General features: G+C 45.6%; 1 protein-coding gene across 7 annotated transcripts in view; it reads right to left on the reverse strand.

Moving 5' to 3' along the window:
• Dido1 (death inducer-obliterator 1) overlaps positions 1-20,029 on the reverse strand; it is a 53,997-nt gene that overhangs the window by 11,367 nt on the left and 22,601 nt on the right. For 5 of the 7 annotated variants that reach the window (XM_050153083.1, XM_050153079.1, XM_050153080.1 and 2 more), the window contains exons 3-16: positions 19,619-19,730; positions 18,068-18,899; positions 16,908-17,229; positions 15,026-15,238; positions 13,836-14,064; positions 5,575-6,001; positions 5,298-5,457; positions 4,104-4,220; positions 3,857-3,961; positions 2,873-3,008; positions 2,142-2,670; positions 1,613-1,766; positions 1,158-1,247; positions 372-567 (exon numbers count right to left, since the gene is read on the reverse strand). In XM_050153083.1, coding sequence (XP_050009040.1) covers positions 372-567; positions 1,158-1,247; positions 1,613-1,766; positions 2,142-2,670; positions 2,873-3,008; positions 3,857-3,961; positions 4,104-4,220; positions 5,298-5,457; positions 5,575-6,001; positions 13,836-14,064; positions 15,026-15,238; positions 16,908-17,229; positions 18,068-18,897 — 3,508 coding nt within the window. In that variant the 5' untranslated portion in view covers positions 18,898-18,899; positions 19,619-19,730. The remainder of the gene's footprint in view (positions 1-371; positions 568-1,157; positions 1,248-1,612; positions 1,767-2,141; positions 2,671-2,872; positions 3,009-3,856; positions 3,962-4,103; positions 4,221-5,297; positions 5,458-5,574; positions 6,002-13,835; positions 14,065-15,025; positions 15,239-16,907; positions 17,230-18,067; positions 18,900-19,618; positions 19,731-20,029) is intronic. The other 2 variants (XM_050153085.1, XM_050153084.1) reach the window with 1 other exon arrangement.

Consider the following 20,029-nt stretch of genomic DNA (forward strand, 5'->3'; position numbering starts at 1 on the left):
AGAAGCACCTTAGAATGGAAAAGGTCAGTTCACCTTGAGCAGAGCAGAAACAGTAATAATCCCCTGGATCCAGGCAAACCCTGTCCTCCCTCTCTGGGTCTGGTTCTTGGTCCTGGCATTTGAACAATGCCCTGCCCTGAGGCAGCAAACAATCTGCTTGTAAGGAGCGAGTCAATTTTCACATGAACTGAGATACTTTTAGAGCCGTGAGCCTATATCTCCTGCCATGCTTGGTTCCATTGGTTGTCCTAATCTAGATCCGGGGCCAGGTGGCAGATGTTCCTGTGACAACCTGAGAGGACTGTGTCAGTGTAGAGGACCGTGTGAGATTGGCTGGGCCTACACCTCCCAGAAACTGGGTGCTTGCTTACCTGGGCCCTCAAAGGGCAAGAGTTTGGACGGCACAGGGTCCTTAGCACTCAGTGGAATCAGGTACAGGTCCTTGACATGCCTGTTGTTATTCGCTACAACCCCAAACCGGCCACGGCTGCTAAAATAGGAGTAGAGGGAGATGTAGGCAACCTCCTCCTCCTCTGTGGCAGGGTGGAAGCGAATCAGACAGAGCTCCTGAAAGACAAACAGAGCACAGGGAAGCTGTACCTAGGCTGCCCTAACGGCCCCGCTTCAGATGCAGACCCTGAGACATGCTGCCTAGAGTTCTGTGACATCTACTGCCTGCACTAATTCACATCAAGTGTGAAGGACACAGGTTTTGGTCAGGCTGCTGGGCTCTGCCACTTCCATTCCCAGGACTTTGAGATGATGGAGATCACAGCACACAGCAGCAGCAGGTGCCATCTGGGTGTCTCCACACTAGAAGGCCAGTCTATATGGTCTACTCCTCTTGTGAGTGGTACAAATTATGGACCATTTTCAGTAGAAACCTCACACATCACCTGCAGATAACTTGAGGGATTTTTAGGAAGCAAAGCCTGTGTATTTACTAAAATCTGAATACATCCACACCATTCTAAATCAGAAGCAAACGGCTACCAGGTATAGCTTCACACCTTGATGTGTTTCTCAACACTCTTAACATCTAGGAAGTTATAGCTGATGTTTCAAACCTTAGCCCAATAAAGTGAGAAATTAAATTAAAAAAGGTTTCAGCAAACACAATTGCCCACTGTTGAAGAGACCACATTGTGAGCAGGTACCTTAGACACGGATGACTTGAGCTTGCCAACATAATCCCAAACTGTCTTTGGAGCAATCCTTCCACCGATGTGGATGGTGTCTGGCAAATCCTACACAAGAAGAACATGCAGTCAACACCAGAGCTGCAGATTGACACAATTAATCCCAAAACACCAGATCACACAACAGAAACAGCACCACTTTAGAAGTGTCCCCTAAAGTCGGGTGGAAGGAAAAAACTGTCCTCCCAAAGATATTATGTTCAGAAGCTGAAACAGGCCAAATACATGGAAATAGCACACCTAAGCGGGGAACTGGGATGCCCGATTGCTGGTACACATTTCTGTCTCTGGCCATACAACAGAGGAACAGCATGAACCTGACTCCTCTAAGACACACTCACACACCCACTCACACACGGAGGAAGAGAGGAGAGGAGAAAGGGAGCGGGAGAGATTGATTTCTTGGTTCTAACCTCACTGAGATAATCCAAACACCCAGAGACAGGATATGCCTTAGTGACAAATTTTGCTACACTCTGCATATTAATAAATCCTTTCCAAATCGTGTTGAGCCGAGACAAAAAGAGGGTTGTGTCTCCTTCTGGCGGGGATCGTGATTCTGAAATGCTGTAAAACCAAACCATAAAAAGTGTTAATTTCTTTTTGTACAATAGATATTTCAAACCATGATGACTTCATACTTGGGAGCAAAAGAGAAGCCCAAGGTTAGTGGCTTCCTTTACCAAGCAACTATTTAAGACATAATGACTTAGATATTTGGTCAAGAAAATAAGTTGTTCAGGCAACAAATCAATGGCCATTAAGTTAATTAAAAACTTTGTACTCAAGATCTGAATGAGACCAAAATATTAATTAGGCATCCAAGAGATGGAGCATCTTAAGGATAATGAAGCTGGTTTCTGATAAATCTAATCACCAGACTTCCTTGTCAGTCTAAAGCAAGAGTTTGAGGTTTGCTCAGGCCCCATGCTAAACACACACCTCGTATTTGGTGATGGTGGTACTGACAGGTATCTTGGGTCAGGAGAGGAGGATGGCTTTGCCAGTATGGACTTAGGCACCACTGCAGGAGTCAAAGCAGGCTTTATCATGTCCGGTTTGGCTTCTGAAGTATGAGAGTTATCCAGGTGGGCTGCCATGGAGGTTGTGACTGTGCATGACCCACTCAGGGCGGTCCTGGGGTCTCGGCCAGACACAGTGACTGTGGTGACTACCCCATTGCCACCAGTGGCAGAGCAGGGAGAGAGGCCATCCAGTGGGGAGGGGTCAGGCTGGCCGTCACCTGGAGGCCCAGGGAAACCTTTTCTCTCCTGGTTCAGACTAGATATACTCTCCAGGTCTGGCTCACAGGCATTTTCAGGCAGTGTCTCTGCAATTCCTTCATCAGCAGGGGTAGGAACTGGATCGGATGGGGAACTGTCATGCCTGGGCTTCAAGTCTTCTTTCTTAGCAGACGCTGAAAGCTTTTGCTTTTTAGGAGCTGGTTCATCCTCCAGTGATGGAACCTGACCTGAAGAGTATGAGGTACGAGGAAGACACATTCAAGGCAATGCCTTATGTTAATCAAAAGATATTGGGACCAGGCTACATAAGCACCAGAAAGCCACCCTTGTCTAAACTGGGCTGGAACACTGCTACCTTTACAAGAGTGACTTTAGACAAAGCCCAGTCTTGTCTCATTGCCAAAGTTTCAGGCCCTAGATTATGCTCACCTGTACAAATTTTACAGTTTAGATCAAAAAGATGAGCCCGATGCTGACTTGTGGTGTCCTTTAGCATGCTGCTGAAGACATCTAGAAGAGGAGCCGTGTTCTTTTCAGGGGCAGCTCTCACTGACTCCTGCTGTTCCTACAATTGAAAGCAAGCAAGTCTTACCTTTGTTGTTTTCTTGAGACAATGTCTCAAAATGTAGTAGAGGATGACCCCAAAATTGATTCTCCAGCCTCCATCTAGCACAGAGGTTCTCAACCCTCCTAAGCCGCCATCCTTTAATAAGGGTCCTCATGCTGTGGTGACCCTTAATCATAAAATTATTTTTTGGCGTTACTTTGTAACTGTAATTTTGTTCCTGTTATGAATTCTAACGTAAATATCTGATACGCAGGATATCTAATCTAATGACCCCTGTGAACGGGGTGCCCTACCCTCCTTAAAAGACTCACAACCCACAAGTTGAGAAAAAACATATTTAGTAAGTGCTGGGATTACAGGTAAGTGAGAACATGCTTGGCTCAAGTAGATAATTTCCTTCCCAAATTCAATCTATCTCTAAGTTAATAGCACAAACCAATGGAGAGTCAGGTGTGGTGGCCAAGGCACTTGGAAGTGGAGGCAGGTGAATCTCTGAGTTCAAGGCCACCCAGATCTACATAACAAATTCCAAAACCCTGTCTCAAAAAACAAAACAAAAAAAAATTAATGGAGAAAAAGCCCACCAAGACAGGTCTATAATCTATAATCCCCAGATTCCAGAGGTGACATATTTTAGGCCAGATGAAGAGAGATTATCTCAAAAAACTAAAGGAACCCAAATAGTCCCAATGAAGAGAAGCACTTGGGAAATACTACACCAGGTATATGTATATGCTTATTCAAAGGTCAGTGACTTGCTCAGTGACTTAAGACACCTGAAAGCAGGTAAGTAAGAGATGTTAGACTTAGTCTCTGTGTAAACACTGGACACCCCAAATGCTCACTTCTGAATCTGACACTGGTGGAGAGTCTTCCATGTCAGGAATAGTTTCTGGCTTAGCAGTGTTCTTCTTGCTTTCAGTAAGCAACTTAGTCCTGGACTCCATTACCTACAACAAGAAGGACAGATACGAAGGCTTCAGCCTCGGGTTCTAGGTAGAAAGAATATTCATCCAGCCTATAAATAGCTCAATTGATTCTAGAAAAATGAAACCTTCAGGGCCTCAGGCAGTCACCCTCCTCAGCACTCACAGATTTTGTAGGCTTCTCTGTCCACATGGAAAGTTCTTTAGATACAAGTTCTTCAGGTTTCATTCTGACAAGTTTTGCCAAGGAGATTTCTTCTCTAAGAACTCGATGGAAAAGCCCCTAATGGAAAAAAAAAAAAAAAAGCCCCTTTCACTTCCTCACCCCTAAGTCTTTAGTGTTATCTTTACTCTGGGTCAGTACGAAGAAACAAAGCAGCACAGTGGAGAGCGGAGGGACAGACCCTGAGTCTCCAACAACTTTTACCACACACCCTGCAGAAGCGTGCCCTCCACCCACTATCAAATAGGCAACAGTACAAGTGAGAGCCGGCTTCAAGATCATCTGCAGAGTCTATGCCTTCTCAGGATTACAAATCACGTACTTGAAATCCAGTTTAAAAAGTTGGAAGCCAGTAGAGGTGATACACACCTGGGAAGCAGAAGCACAAGACTGCCTCAAAAACAGTAGTTAGAAGGCCAGATAGTACATGCCTTTAATGCCAGCACTGGGATCTGAGCTTGAGGCCAGCCAGAGCTACACAGTGTGGCTGTTTGCCCCGCAAAAAAAGTTAGAAATAAAGGCAGGAATATGTATCACTTCTACCATGGGATTGCAGAGCATGCGATGCAGCCAAGACACTTGATTCTGGTCCTAGAACTCAGAATTGTGTGTGCTTAGAGTCTAGAGAACACTATAAACAATCCCAGCAGTAGAAAGGAGAGGCATCATTGAGAACTGCAGGGTGCCTCATATCATGTGGCTGAGGAAGAGAGGGTAAGGCAAAAAAGGTTGCTTGAACCTTTAATCCCAGCACCTTAGGCAGAAACAAGTGGATCTCATAAGAGTTTGGGGCTAGCCTGGTCTACAAAGCAAGACCCAGGGCAGCCAAAGCTACAGTGAGGCCTTGTCCCAAAACAATCAAACTAAACCAAACAAGGTCCACCAGATATCCCTGAAAACTGGGATGGAAAACTTTTAATCTTAGGGCAATGGGCATGTGATTTTTGCAGCAATTTAGGCTAACCTAGTAAAATGGAAGGTGAGGAGTTATAAAATCTTTTCTAGCAGAGATGACCCACAAAGACGGAAAGGATGCTCCAAATGTGATGTGGTATGTTACCGTGAAGCTAAGAGAAAAGAAGGCAGGGCTCTATTCTGGGTCAAAAAGTCCCAACATCTAGTTGGGGGCACACAGACCTGATTCTTAGGATCCTTAAGGTTGAACATGATGCTGCGATATTTGCTCTTATAACGATTATCAGTAACCTGGAACAAGTTAAACATCTCCTTCTCAATGTGGAGGGCAATTTTTCCTACTTCATTTTCTGTCATTATTAAGTCATCGCTGTCATTGACTCTGAATAGAATGAAAAGAGGGATTATATAAATCGGGGGGCACTTGCCTAGTGGGGAAATCCAGAATACTATCACCAATGCTTTCTCTGCGAAAGGTATGACATGTACAACAGCCCACCTTTTCCACAAAATCTCTTTCAAGGAGCGCCTTATGTTTTGCCGAATTTGTGAATTGGGCTGTGCCGGGGCTGGAGAGGCTGCAGAGACATTGGCAGCCACTGGCTTCCTCATCACTCCCATCACAGCAGCAGCACCAGGCAACTTTTTGGAAACAGCTGTCATAGGTGTTGGTCCTGCCTGCCTGGAAGTGCCTGAAGGGGTGGCCGAGGGCCATGGCCTCTTGGGGATGGTACCCTTGAAGCCTGAGGGCAGCTTCTTAATGGCTGGTTTGGCTCCTGCCATGTTAGCATAAGGAGGAAGCTTCTTTGGTACTGGATTTCTAGGTGAAGTCTGTCTGCCCATCAAGGAACCTGGAGGAACTGTCTTTTTCGGGGCTGCAGCTGCTGCCACCATTCTGTCCTCCATCCTTCTGTCGTCCTTCATGGCTGGAAGGCAGAATGCAGAGAGTAAGACACGGGCAACACATACAAACCAGGTCGACATTGTATCATGGCCACCCTGGAAAGAGCCACTGCAACCTAGGCATTAGTCAGACACATTTGCAGATAAGGTTTTAAAATCTTGAAATTCAGAAAGATTTCCAACAGTATTTCATGGTGGTGATTATTATTTAGAAAGAAAAGGCTTTGGTGTCTCATTACATTAAACCTTTTACTTAAGTCAATTATCAAAGGCTCCAATTAATCAAACTAGCTAAGCTCTAAAACTAAAGTACAGGCTTCCCATCAAAATAGAGCAGATTTACAAGATAATTTTTATTAACAAGTCAAGGTATTTTTGTATAAACTTGAATTAAAAAAAATCTCAAGAGGAGTATCAAACTCTTGCCACGAACAGTCACCCCTTAGTGCCCTGGAGACTGACACCTTCCTTTAGCACAGGGAACACATATTACTTCATCATCCCTCTGCAGGAGTCCCCCGGAGACACAATTGATAAAAAATACAGACCAGTGACGTCTGCAATACAGGGAACATCAACCTATTTTCACACCACAAGTCAGAAACCAAAACAGAAGACTCCAGTGGCTGTCTATTCCTAACAACTCTCAGCTCCCAGGGTATTTAGCATTTCACCTGCATGTCTGCACAGAGGTCACATGAAATGAAATCAGAACTGACTCCTTTTCTTGAGAGAAGGAAGCAATGAACATCAGATGCCAAACCTCCAACCCCCTCTCCTCAATTCAGTCAGCATGGAATAAGATAACCTGGTGTTTGTCCAGCACGATAACCAGTGGCACAGGGGTCAGAAAGGCAAAGAAACGTCTGTGAACATGTGGCTCAGGGCTGGTCTTGTCAGGCAAGGAACTATGAGATGGCCATTTAGACAGGCAATCTAAACAGTGTGTGCTGGCAAAACGCACACTACACAGGCAGTTCCAGCTATCCCTGAAGCATGATTTCAAGATACTTCCCATCTTCTGTTCCCAGGAAGCCCAGAGAGCTCAGGAAGAGTGGAGACCCCACATACAAGGAAAGCTCATTTCAACGAACTACTCTAGGTTCTAGGGGCCCCACCAAACCCTGCCAGACCTGGCTACCACCCTATCATTGGTAGCCTGTACCACTGCCATATGGCCAATTACAAAGCGGCACTAAAAAACCTAGAAGACTCAAGTCTTGCATTTCATCTGAAATCCTTCCAGTTTCACCCCAATGGCCCTTTGTTGCAAGTGTTCTCAGGATGACACCAAACCCCAGCCTTAAAGCACTTTAGGGGCTCTGCAGAGTGAAGTCACATCTACCAAAACTGCATTTTTCTAGATGAGGACAGAAAATATCCAGAGGCAGATCTGTACAAAACAGAAATTAGGAGCACACTCTCAACAAAGGAATATACTATTTTTTTTTTGGTCAAGAACCTGTTTGTATAATACAGTGTGTAAGACAACTGGTTTATTAGAAAAGAGCACATTCTTAGCCAAGTTTCCCATAGATCAAGGTCAAAATCCAAGGACTCAGCAGTGGATGTCTTATTTCTAACTCTCAGCTCCAGGGGGTCCAGCAATTCACCTGCATGTCTGGCTGCTGTGTTACATGGAGGAAAATATAACAAGTGCAGATTCCTTTGAGAACAGTAAGGACCAAGTGCTACATAAGGCACTGACACTGGGCAGGGGTATAATAAACGTGTATTAGATTGCCAGCCATCTAACACCACAACAGTGAAGTGGTAACAAAAGCGGGACCTAAAGCCAGCTGTCTTCCCCTCTGTAAAAGGCACTGCCAGCTCAACCAAGCCTCTCCAGTCTCAAACACCTGATAGCATTTTCTTGCTTCTGGTTACAAATGTGAACCTCAAAGCCACAGATCCGATCTCTCTGTCTGACTGCATTCTAGCTATTTCTAATACTTCCAGGACGTACTTGGTGACCTAAGAACAGGGATACATAAATGTCACTCATCACTAACCATCACTGCAGACTTACAGGTCGTTTTTGCCCATTTAAGGTCAAAAAGTCAAGACCCTTTAGTGATACTTCCAGCAGTGTGTAAAAGGCCATGTTATATAATTATAGATTGGCAAATATGTCGCACAAACGATGGGTGTCACTAGTCATCTGCCAATCAGCATCTTGACACTTTCGGAGGGGGTCAAACCTGGCAACAGTCATGTTCTGCCACTGCTCAAGGAACTGACATGCTCCTCTATCCCTAGAGACAGAAAAAGCAGTGACGCTGATTTAGAGCAGCAACTGCTACAATGCCAGCAGCAGAGACTCACTTTCATTTCTAAGTAGAGCAATAAATTTGTAAATCCTTGTTCCATTCCCTTCCCCAACTCCTGGGTTTAAAACCAGTGCCTTATTCAAGTCACTTCCTCAGCCCCAGACTCACTTTTAGCTATATACTGTATAAAAAGTGGTTGTTACAACTTCTGTGTGTTTTCTCTGCTGGCAAGCAAAGAGCCATACCTGGTGCTGAGTTCCCATTCACATGCCCATCCTGCTAGCTGAGACATTCTAACATCCTTCTCTGCCCTCTTGTGGGGTAAGAAGGCGCTGAATAACAGAGTAGCAGGAAGGTTGTTTGTTTCCAGTGCTGTTGTTGACCACTATCTTAGGGGAACCGCTGCTAAGGCCAGTTCTTTGTATTGGAAACTCAGTTGTTTCGAGTTTGATGGAGTACCGGCGGATGCTCTGCCCAGGCTCACAACAGCTGTACTCTCATCACACCATGGGTTCATTAGCAAGGCTATAGCACTGCTGGCCACCAGATGGCAATAGTGACCCACAGTGGAGGTAAGGATAAAGGAATCGGGGAACAAACTCTGGGCTTATGTCCTCCCCAGGCAGAACCTTGGAACAGTATGTTGAAGCCTAACAGGGAGTAGGGTCCACACACAGGGAAGGTGTGTCAAATCTACAGAGTGCCAACCACCCCCCAGACACCCTGTCTGGTGACTGTCCTTGCAGGAGGCTGCTAAGCTTGTCCCTATGCAGGTATTTCACCTCCAGCACCTTAAGAGAACTGCTTTGTGGAGTGACCATAAGCAGCACCAAGTTGAATTCTGCTCCTTAGCTGTGGATTTCCCATTGTGTCATTGCACCTCTTCCAGGCAAGATGGCAGTAACAAGTGGAAATGTTTCTGCTGTTGCTCCCTAACATGTTGAAGTATCTTCAAATTAACACCCTTTATAGAGGCTGAGGCAGGACCGAGGGAGAGGTGACCAGGGGTATTGAAACCATCTCCAAAACAAATTATCTTTTTAAAAGCAGGTACTTTTATATAAGATCTGGACAAAAGCAGGTGCTATGTCAGAGATGCTCCTTGGTTGCCCACTGTGACTACAATGACCCTGTAGAGGTCCACATCCAGCTGCTATGTTCGGGAGAATGAAAACCAAATTTTTATTTCTTACTGATGTCCAGTATTTAACTTCCATCTTAATGCAGAGATCAAATCTAAGAAACTTGCAAATTATCTTAATCATTTCACTTAGTATCTTGAAAATTTTAACTTAAATCACATTGGCATGGTAATGTTATATATTAAGTCACTGGAATGCAGTTGGTGAAGGCCGTGTAGGTGTTGTCTTGCCCAGCTATGTGGAAACTGAGTTGTTTCTCAGATTTCTCCAAACACTGGCACAGATGACTTCAATAAAGTCCATTTTAACCATTATATCTTTGTACCTATTGTTTACTGAATCCAGTAAGACAGGAACATGTTAAAAATAGTCCATGTGCCTTCCTCGGACCCCTACACCTTAAGGGTCCAAAGCTGGAGGCGCAGCTGAGGACAGGTGAAGAGTGTGCAACATCACCTTAGGTTCTTGCCAAACTCGTCCAGGTTTGTGGCAAATCAATGTTGCCCAAACCCTCATTAAAGCAGCAAAGAATCTCATCTTTCACGTTCACTCTCTAACTTTTGGACCCTAACATAGCAACTACGTGCATGTCGGTGTGTAGCAAAGGCATTTTACCACTCTATACAGACTAAGAATATACTAATGATGAGTCGTGGCAGGCTTCTTCAGAGGTGACCTTTGTACTCTTGACAGCAGCAATGCAATCAAAAGGATTTTCTTGGAGTGTTACCCCTGGGATCCACAGGAAGGTAATTCAGAGAGGTGAAGGACACACACAGGGATAGTTGCAGGACAGACGTGTTATTCGGAGGGGCTCATTTGGCAGGTTCAGGTTAGTGCTATGATCCAATTTTTAATAGTAGGCTTTTAAAAGATTTATAAAAAAATGATTTAAAATACCAAAAGAATTTAACTGACAACCTAGTAAGTTTCTGCTCTCTGTATATTATAAAATGGCTGCCAAGTTTAACCCCTTTGGTACAAATTTTGTTTTGGGAGGGGCTTTTAGACATGAAAGCTGCCTCCCTAATCCCCATTTTATTGCCATTAACAACTCTGGAGGAGACAAATAAACGGCTCATACAGCTGATAAAACACAGGTTTCCAGTTTCCTCCATACACTAGAGAATTAGTCCTTCATGATCTTATCACATGTGCTTCTGGAGCCCACACCTTGAGACAACCTGGTAAAAACCTACTTCTCCCTGCTCCACCCACTGCCCTACCTAGTCGCCCGTGCAGGATGCAGGCGTCAACAAGAAAAATGTTTCCACATGGGTAGGATGCAGTCAATCTCCAAGATGTGGGTTTATAGGCGGCTGGGGTTTTCTATTAATCCCCCAGCCAGATGCAGTGTTGTCAAGACCTATGCAAACACCCAGTGTTTTAAGTCACTTGATGAGCCATTTAATGAATCCAAAATATTAATTGTGCATAAGTATAAATGCCAAATTCTGTTTCAAAACTAATAAGCCAAGAATATTTTAGGCAAGTGTTTAGCCCATTTCCCTCCCCTGACAATGGGAGGTGTCAGTGAAAATAAGAAACAGAAGGAAACAAAGGAGGGTAACAGCAATATCAGGATCTTTAGGTATTTTAAAAATGACAACTGTTTCTATAATTGTACAGATATCCTAGAAAAAAAATTAGAGGAACAACTGTGCGTGAAATGGAATCACCTGCATGTGGAGGAGTGGCTTCCTGTGCAGGGCAGCATGCTGCCTGCCTGCATTCACCTAGAGGGCGGCGGCAGCAGGGCTCGGCTCTGCCATGCAGTCTTCTCAGTCAGTGAACATGGTGAGCATCCATTCAGCAGATTGGAGGATGTGTTCCCAGCACTGGTTTCACTTTGTACCCCACCCCCCAGTCCCTCCCCATCCCCTCATATGTGTTCTGCACACAGGCAGTGGGAGACAGGGCCAGAGTCCTTGAAACACGTGCGGACTGTGTGATGGTGCCTTACCACTGTGCAGGCAGGGCAAGAGGGGTCAAAAGGGGCCAGGCCCTGTTTGACAGCAAGAGGCAGAAGGGACATTGCTCCCCACTGATGACACCACTCTTCTTCTTAATGTTTGGAAGATAATATTTGTGGAATACAGGGGACGGGGGCGGGGGAGCAGGGGCGGGGGACAGGCAACTGGTTCAGAAACATGTCCCTAATGCATGCTGTATTTTGAATGCCGGTCAACTTTGAGATGCTGGTTTGTTGGAAAGAGTAATCGGTTGTTAACTTGTCCCACCTTCCTGCACCTGGAGCTTATCAGCTCTACTAAAGTGCCAATGTGGAAGACAAGGCAAGACAGGACAGAGAAGAACCTGAGAACAGAAACTGGTAACCAGCTGGGCAGTGGTGGCACACACCTTTAGTCCCAGCACTCGGGAGAGGCAGGTAGATCTCTTGAGTTCGAGGCCAGCCTGGTGTACTAAGTTCCAGGACAGCCAAGGCTACATAAAGAAACCCTGTCTCAAAACAAAAATAAACTGGTCACCTTGTCGACCCCTGGGAAGCCTTCCATCTCTCCCAATGTCGCGGAAAGGAGAAAGAAGACAGCACTCTCTTAGGTCCACTATTCTCCATCTCCCTCACCAATATACTCTCTCTCCAGGACACAGGAACTTCTATGATGTCACACAGGCAATATACTTACCAGGGTCTGAAACTGAAACTAGAGGTTTAATTGCTTCTAAAGTGAGACCCTGAGCCAGAATTTCAAGAGCAGCTTTCCCATTCCGGGCTCACAATAAAGGTGAACCGAGTTGTTATCACTCTTCAGGCCCCAGGTTTCTGTCCTTTATTGTTAGGTCGACAGACACTTAAGAAGCACGTGAGCCCTACAGGTGACGGGCCTTTCCCTGTCTGAGAGGGATGCTTGGCTCTAAGTCTACTACTCACTGGCTCACCATGCTGCTGCTGTAGAGATGCTGTAACTCAACACCTGAGACCAGACATGTCCTCTGCAAACATAAAAACTCACTACTGGATTGCCTGAAGTGCACAGGGGCTGCCATAAAACAGCGGGGTGCGCCAATTTACTCCTGTTCTTGGATCTCTCACATTCCTTTCCCTCCTCCTTGCCCTAGAGACTGGTTTTCACTCTGCAACCTAGACTCAACATTCTCATCTCAACTCTGGACCCACAACTCCATGCAAAGCTGCATTCTCATTTTGTGAACCTACCTGCAAGAGGTCCCTCCCTTAGTGAACTTGCTATAAGAAATGTAGCACGTTTATACATGTGAAATTCAGAGTGTGGTACTTTTTAAAGGTTACAAATGCACTAATGGGTTAGGGTACAGACTGGTCAGTAGCACTTACCTAGTCATGCATGAAGTCCTGGGTTTGACCCCCAGCACCACATGCCTGTAATCCCAGCACTCAGGAAGTGAATACAGGAAGATCATGAGCTAGGAATGTGGCTCAGCTGGTAGACTGCTTCACTAATATGCCCCAAGTTCACGCCCCAGAACATAAATCAGGTGCGTGCCTGTATATCCCAACACTCTTTACAGGTGGAGGCAGGAAGATCACAAGTTCCAAGTCATCCTCAGCTTCACAACAAATTTACGGCTAGCCTGGGCTATAAGAGCCCCTATCTTGGGCTGAGGGTGGGCAAAGATGGAACAAACACTATCAAGAACACAACTGAGAATTCACTTGAAACCATTGCACAGTGTACCTTGTAGAGCAGGGGGCTATGAACCAAGAATGGCTTCAAATTCTGTGATCTAATCCAGGGTTTCCAAAAATTTACTCAAACTATTGGCATTACAATTATTTGAAATCTTGGGGCAGACTACTAATCTAAACATCTATAAAAGGAACCTGGAAGCCACTACCCACAATTCTCCCTTTGATGAGGACACTCCCTCAGTATAAAGGTCAACATAATTGCTCACATTAGGGTCTGAGCAGCAATGATGAATGACCTTCAAACTGTGAACCTGTTTGTCATGTAGGTATGTAGTGTGTGAAACAGACATAAGCAAATTATCTACCTGTCCTTTCAAATGTCCTAGCTCCTGGAAAAAAAAAAGTTTTTGCTATAGACAAGCAATGATGCCTGCGTGTGCAGAAAATAGGTAATGTGCAGATTGTGCAGAGCCGTCCTAGGAGACATTGGTGTCTGCACAGCACTGAGCCTGGAATCTGAAAAGTGTACTGATGTAGTCCCATCTTGAGAGCAGTGAAAATACTTACCAAAACCTGAAACTGAAATGAAGAATTGCCTCCAATGTGAGACCTACACAGCTCTTTAGGAAACACCCAGAGAAGCTCCACAGGCTAGACAGGAATACCTGGGGTCCAAAGGCAAATTGGCATTTGTTTCTGGCTGGCCATGAGCAGCTAGCTACCAGTTTACCCATGATTCCATTCCTAGACAGCCCCAAGCAGCCATCCAGACGATGGGAGGGGCCTGTGAAGCCAGCCTTTGGGTGATACGTACATTTACTCAATAGGGTGGGTGAGAGTGCAGTGGGCTTCTCAGGCTTCTCGGGCTTCTCGGGCTTCACAGCATTGTAGTTGTGGTCACTCGCCCAGGATGGGGTGGTGCTTTCGCAGGTTATCTCTTTCCCTGAAGCTTCACTCCTAGGAGCCACCATCACTTTCTTCACTGGGTTTTCTTTTTTTTCTGAAGCTAGTCTCTTGTGCACAGAAGAGATTTTAATCCCCACCTGGATAATCAGTGAAATCCCAATTATTAAGGTCTGAAGTGACACCTCTGCTTCAGTGACCAATTAAGAGACATGATGCTGCTTTTTATTTTTATTTTGGCACCCGAAGGCCCTTCACCCAAGCTGAAGCAGACTCTAGAATCTTGTGGTTCCATATGGCTATGTCTACACACCCAATAACCCTTAGCACTCCCACCTAACATCTGGGTAAGGTCGTGGTCCTGACCCAGACTGGTCTGTAACCCAGTGGAGGCATGAACCCCTCTCGGCAAAACAGCAAAATAAGCTAAAAACAAATTGAAAAGGGTCTGCACGTGGGCATGAGGACGTGTAGAGGAGAGATGGCATTGGCATTCCCTGTGGCCAGACTCCAGTGCTCTGCACTATTGCCCCCCCTTCCCCCCCCCCGCACTGTATAGAGCAACTACTTTTCTGGGAGTTCAAAGATGCAAGGTGACAGACAGCCTTGAAAAACAAACTAAAACAAAAAAACCTAGTCAGGCTTGATGGCACAGGACTGTAATCCCAGCTGAGTGGGGGGCTAAGGAAAGAAAACCAAGTTCAAGGCCTGCCTGGCTACAGAACTGCCTTTAAAACAAAAGAAACACTCTCCCCATTGGATATGTAGAAATCCTAGGACTGGCCAGGCACCAGTGGTACACGCCTTTAGTCCCAAGCACTCAGTAGGCAGAAGCAGGAGGATCTCTGTGAGTTTGAGGACAGCCTGGTCTACACAGTGAGACCCTGGCTTGAAAAACAAAACAAAAAAACAACAGCCACATGCTCGTTTTACTATATTCATGTCCTCAGCAAATGGGAAGATAGATAAGAAAAATGTGATCTAGATTTTGTTGACATCTCTTGTTCCCTGCACTCCTCATGCAAACACCAACAAATCTATGAAGAGTTCTTTCAAATACTTTCTGTTTCAATTGTCCTGAAGGTAACTTCGTCAGCTTACCTGAACACTGCACTTTGGAAGATTGAACTTTTCTGGCTTCATCTTGACCTTCTCCTTGGGTTTTTGTTTTTGTTCTTTACCTGAACTTAGAAATTTCATAGTAGCTGCAGCGTGTTTGAGAATGCAATCATTACTGCAGTACACTGAGTCAGGCTGTGCTACACTGGAACACCCAGGGCCAATGCATTTAGCAGCACCAGGAGCCTCTACGACCTGCAGAATGAAACAGGTGACTTCAGACAATATACGCGCCAACACTAGTATTGAGCACTGTGACAGCTCTATTGATGGTATTGATGGCTACTGTGATCAAGACACTAGTAGTGTTTTTTTTCTTTTTCTTTTCTTGAGAGGATGTCTCACTAACTCTGGCTGGCCCAGAACTCAAGAGAACTACCTGTTTATGCCTCCCAGTGCTAGGACTAAAGGCACAACAAAGTCTATACCGCTATGACTGGCTCTAACAATATTTTTTTAATATTTATTTATTTATTATGTATACAATATTCTGTGTGTATGCCTGCAGGCCAGAAGAGGGCACCAGACCTCATTACAGATGGTTGTGAGCCACCATGTGGTTGCTGGGAATTGAACTCAGGACCTTTGGAAGAGCAGGCAATGCTCTTAACCTCTGAGCCATTTCTCCAGCCCCTCTAACAATATTTTTGATATGAATAAAACATATTTTTTTCTTCGTAAGCTATGCATGGTGACATCTTTAATACAATTCTAATACTTGGAAAAGGAAGGCAGCAGATTCTCAAATTCTAGGCCAGCACAGGCTACATAGTAAGACCCTGTCTTTGTTTATGTGAACTACACAAACCCATTTCCCCCTTAACTACTGTCCTGACAAACTCTGTATACATGGGAGCTTCAGATCAACATGCCTCCTACAGAAAACATGTGCAGGTCCCAAATGATAACTAGAGTTAGAACGGGGCTGGAAATATGGCCTAGAATGCTTTTACAGAAGACCATGTCAGGCAGCTCACCACTTGTAACTTAGACTTCTGACCTCTGAGGGCACTGTATACATTTCCCCCTCCCGACAAATACCTTAAAATAAAACATAAAAAAGGTCAAAATGTCTACTTAATGAGGCACAAATTATGTCCTTAAATGCTTATTTTGTGCGTTTTGTGTGTGTAGAGGTGCACACACGTGTACAGATGGGAGTCAGCTCCCTCTTTTTATCACATGGGATCTGAAGATCAAACTAAGGTCATTAGTTTTGTGACAGGCGCCTTTACTCAATGAGCCACCTCAGAGGCCCAGGTAGAAACTCCTTTATGAGCATGAGTGTTTTGCCACCGAAGTCAGAGTGGGCATTCAATTCCCTGATGCCTGAGTTACTTGAGATGGCAGTGAGACATCATGTGGGTGCTATGAACTGAACCCAGATCCTCTGGAAGAACAATTAATGTTTTTAGTCACTGAGTTACCTCTCCAGGCCCCCAGGAGAAAGAAAAAGGTCTCCTAAGGTAGTCTTCTTTCTTGCCTGGCCTGGAACTGACTGTATAGACCAGGTTATGCCAGCACTCAAAACATGAAACACAACATGTGAAAAGGCTAGCCCCCCCCCCCCCCCCCCCCAGTCAACAGCAGCACGGAGAATTTTTCCCTCTAAGGACCATTCGAGTGTGGTGTTGGTGGTACAGATCTGTACTCCTAGTACTAAGTAGGCTAAGGCAGAGGGGTCACAAACTGGAGGCCAACCAGAGTGACACAGACACACGTGAGCTGAGCTAAGACGGAAGCAGTAGCAAGATGCCCCCTCAAAAACCTAACCACTGCACAGGAACACCTTCCTAGTCTTGGTGTTTTCACCAGCAGTGAGTCTGACATTTGTGCTTGTCATAACAGACAGATAGATACTTACAGGCTGGAATATCTTGAGTTTTTTCTTGCCGCTGGGGTTTGCCGCCTTTTCAATTCTACCCTTTATCCCCTGGTCTTCACCAGACTTCTGTTCTACTACCCCTATACTTGTACAGTCTGTGCCGTCAGCACCTAGAGGCCTGCACCCAGTGTCCTGCTCATCAGTGGCACCGGCACTTGTCTCATCCTGCACCTGCAGAATGGTGCAGTTTGGGCAGATGTAGTCTTCCCCATTCCTCTCCAGCAGTCGCCCTCGGGCCTCAGAAATACCCACACAGTCACCATGAAACCACTCCTCACATCGATCACAGCAGATCATAAACCTGAAATTGGAAGATTATGTGGTCACTGTCTAACATATTACCAAGTCAAACTTTTTAATATTCTATTATAAAAACATGCAAATAAAGAAAAACGTGAGATCAGAACTAAAACATCCATGTACCCTTCCTTCTGTTACCAGTGTTCCAAATCTGATTCCTATTTTTTTCTATTTACTTATTTATTTTTTGAGACAAGGTTTCTTGTGTCTCAAACTTCCTAGGTAGCCAAGGATGATCTTGAATTTTTGATCTTCCTGCCTCTACTGAAAGCTGAGATTACAGGTATACGCCACCACACCACTTTATGAGGTACTGGGGATCAAACCCAGAGCTTCTACCCATTGCGCTACTCCTTAGCTCTTCATCTTTTGGCCGGACCACTTTAAGAGTGAACTAGAGGCTTCAGAGCATCTCTACGCAGCAGGAGCAACAACTTCATCCCCTAAGAATCCCACAAGGATGCCCATCACCACCTGGCAGCCAACTCAAGCAAAGGACCACACTGGATGCAGTCATGTCCTGAGTAACACTCTCCCATAGGATCTTTGGAACAACAGCTGGCTCTCACCTATCTAGTGTCCACTGGCTGCACATGGCTTGTCTCATGCTGGACATTTTGTGTCTGCCACAGTGGAAAGGGTGGCTGCTCTAGGTAGTCCACATGGATCCACTCCTTTTGTCTCTTTTTTCACAGGACTCATTCATCCTTTTTCAATAAACCACTGCCTGGCAAGCCCAGCTTTAAGCTCTTTGGCATCAAAGCAATGGGAGTCCTCTCGCTGTCTCCATCCCTTGGCTCTTTCTGAAAATGGGCACAGGCCTCCCTCCCTCCACCTACCTGTTGTTGTGAGGCTGGCGGCAGATGCAGTACAGGGCATTGGGGTCGTAAACCTCACACTCAGGCTTTGGTTTGCCCGCATCCCTGGGGCCTTCCTCTTTACTTCCCTGAGTTGCTTTCCCCTCTGACTGATTTTCTCTGTCATCTTTCTCTGACTGGGACACTGGTCCCTGACTAGCCTCAGGCTCCTGCTTACAGAGAGGTGCATTCTCATCAGCACTGCCCGCTAGGGCACTCCCAGTTTCAGCAGGGTCCTCCTCTCGGCGTTTCTTCCTTAGGCGATTCTGAGCGCCTCTCAGGGACCTCTCCACGGGTTCTTGTTCTCGCTTCCTTCGAAGGCGGTTCTGAAGTTCCTTCAAAGTTAGGCCATCACTGTCACTGTCAGAGGTGTCTTCTTCCTCATCACCTCCTTTTGCCTTTTCAGAAGAGGCAGGATGTTCTTTTCCTGAGGAGCCCGGTGCAGGGCCACTTCTGATCTCAGAACTACTCTCCACACTCCCCTCTGAGGCTGTTTCCACATCAGTGACTGTGGAAGATGTGGGTTCACTGGAATCCTCCAGGGAGACTGGCACATTCTTTCTCCCTCGGCGGCGAACTGTGGTTAGGAACTCTTCTACTCTCTCGGTGCGCTTTGGCTGCCGTCCACTGCGGCGCAGAGAGAGGCTATGCTGTTGTGGTGGCTGCTCACTGGGGTCCACCTCGGTGTCTCCTGCACCCTCACGTTTGGCAATCGTGGTTCTTCGAAACCCCCAGGTTTTTCTGAACTCTTTACTGGTGGGTTTGATAGCCTTGGGTGCTTCCTCATTGCTCAGGTGCCCTTTATCATCCATACCTAATGATAAAAGGCAATTACACCGTGACCAGCAGACTACCAAGCCACCACACCATGTAGTCCTGGATGGCAAGCTAAGGCATTTTCTAGAGGAGCAGAACTGCTCTGATCACTGTTTCCCATGGTGTGTGAGACGACGTGAAGTAACTTATAAAGAGATTCTAAGTTATGCAGCAAATGTCGAAGAGTGAACATAAACAAACACGGTAGGAAACTAACAAGGGAGGGCAGTCCAAGCAGCATGAAAACACATTCAACCAGTGAGGCCAACAGAGCCAGACTATTCTCAAGCCTTCTGTGTAGAGTCAGGCTGCTCATGCTGTGTGTCACTTCTGGGCCCAGTCTGACTGGGGCTTTGGCCCTGACTTTTTTATTCTCATGCAGGGCCTAGACTGGGAGGGACAGTGTCTTGAACACTGTAGCCAACTGAGCATGGAGTAACTCTTGTGGACACCAAGTTAAGAACAACTACTGCCCAGATCCTTGACCTACTGGTACAAGCAACAAGCTTTAAGGTATATTACTGACTGCCCAAGCATTGCCATGTGTGCATCCCTCCCTACGGTCTTTAAACTTGTGGCAGCCCTCATGCCTTAGCATCCCAAGCGCTGGGATTATAGCATGTACCACCACACACTCAGGTCTTTCACTTTCTTTCTAACAGATGAAATTTTTATTTATTCTTGTTTAAAATTGATAAAATTGGAAAAGGTATATACCTTGAGAATTCTTTTTCTAGCTGTCCAAACTTCAATAGCATTTAAATGCTAGTGATGAATGATTTTATCACATGCTCCATCTTAGGGAAAGGATTGGTATTAAACGAAAACCCTAAAAATGCAAACACAGAAAATTTAAAGTTATCAGTATCCTAAATAATGTTTCCCTTCCTAGCAGTTTAGTAGATAACTGTCACAGGCTGCCTAGCACTAATCTTCCATCACCCTGTAACCTTGGCCTTCAGGTCACGTGAAGCTGCTGAATGAAGGAAGAATCAATTCTTTAGCCACCTTAGGTGTCTTCTTCCCAAAAATGGTAAAAGCCAGAAGTCAACTAAGTCAGGTGCCAACCCCTCACCTGGACACCAAGAGCAGAAACAATGGCATTAAACTGATGTCACTCAGAGGTGG

Source organism: Alexandromys fortis, unplaced genomic scaffold, assembly GCF_014885135.2.
Source record: "Alexandromys fortis isolate MF-2015 unplaced genomic scaffold, M_Fortis_MF-2015_v1.1 scaffold_81, whole genome shotgun sequence".
NCBI classification, from domain to species: Eukaryota; Metazoa; Chordata; class Mammalia; order Rodentia; family Cricetidae; genus Alexandromys; species Alexandromys fortis.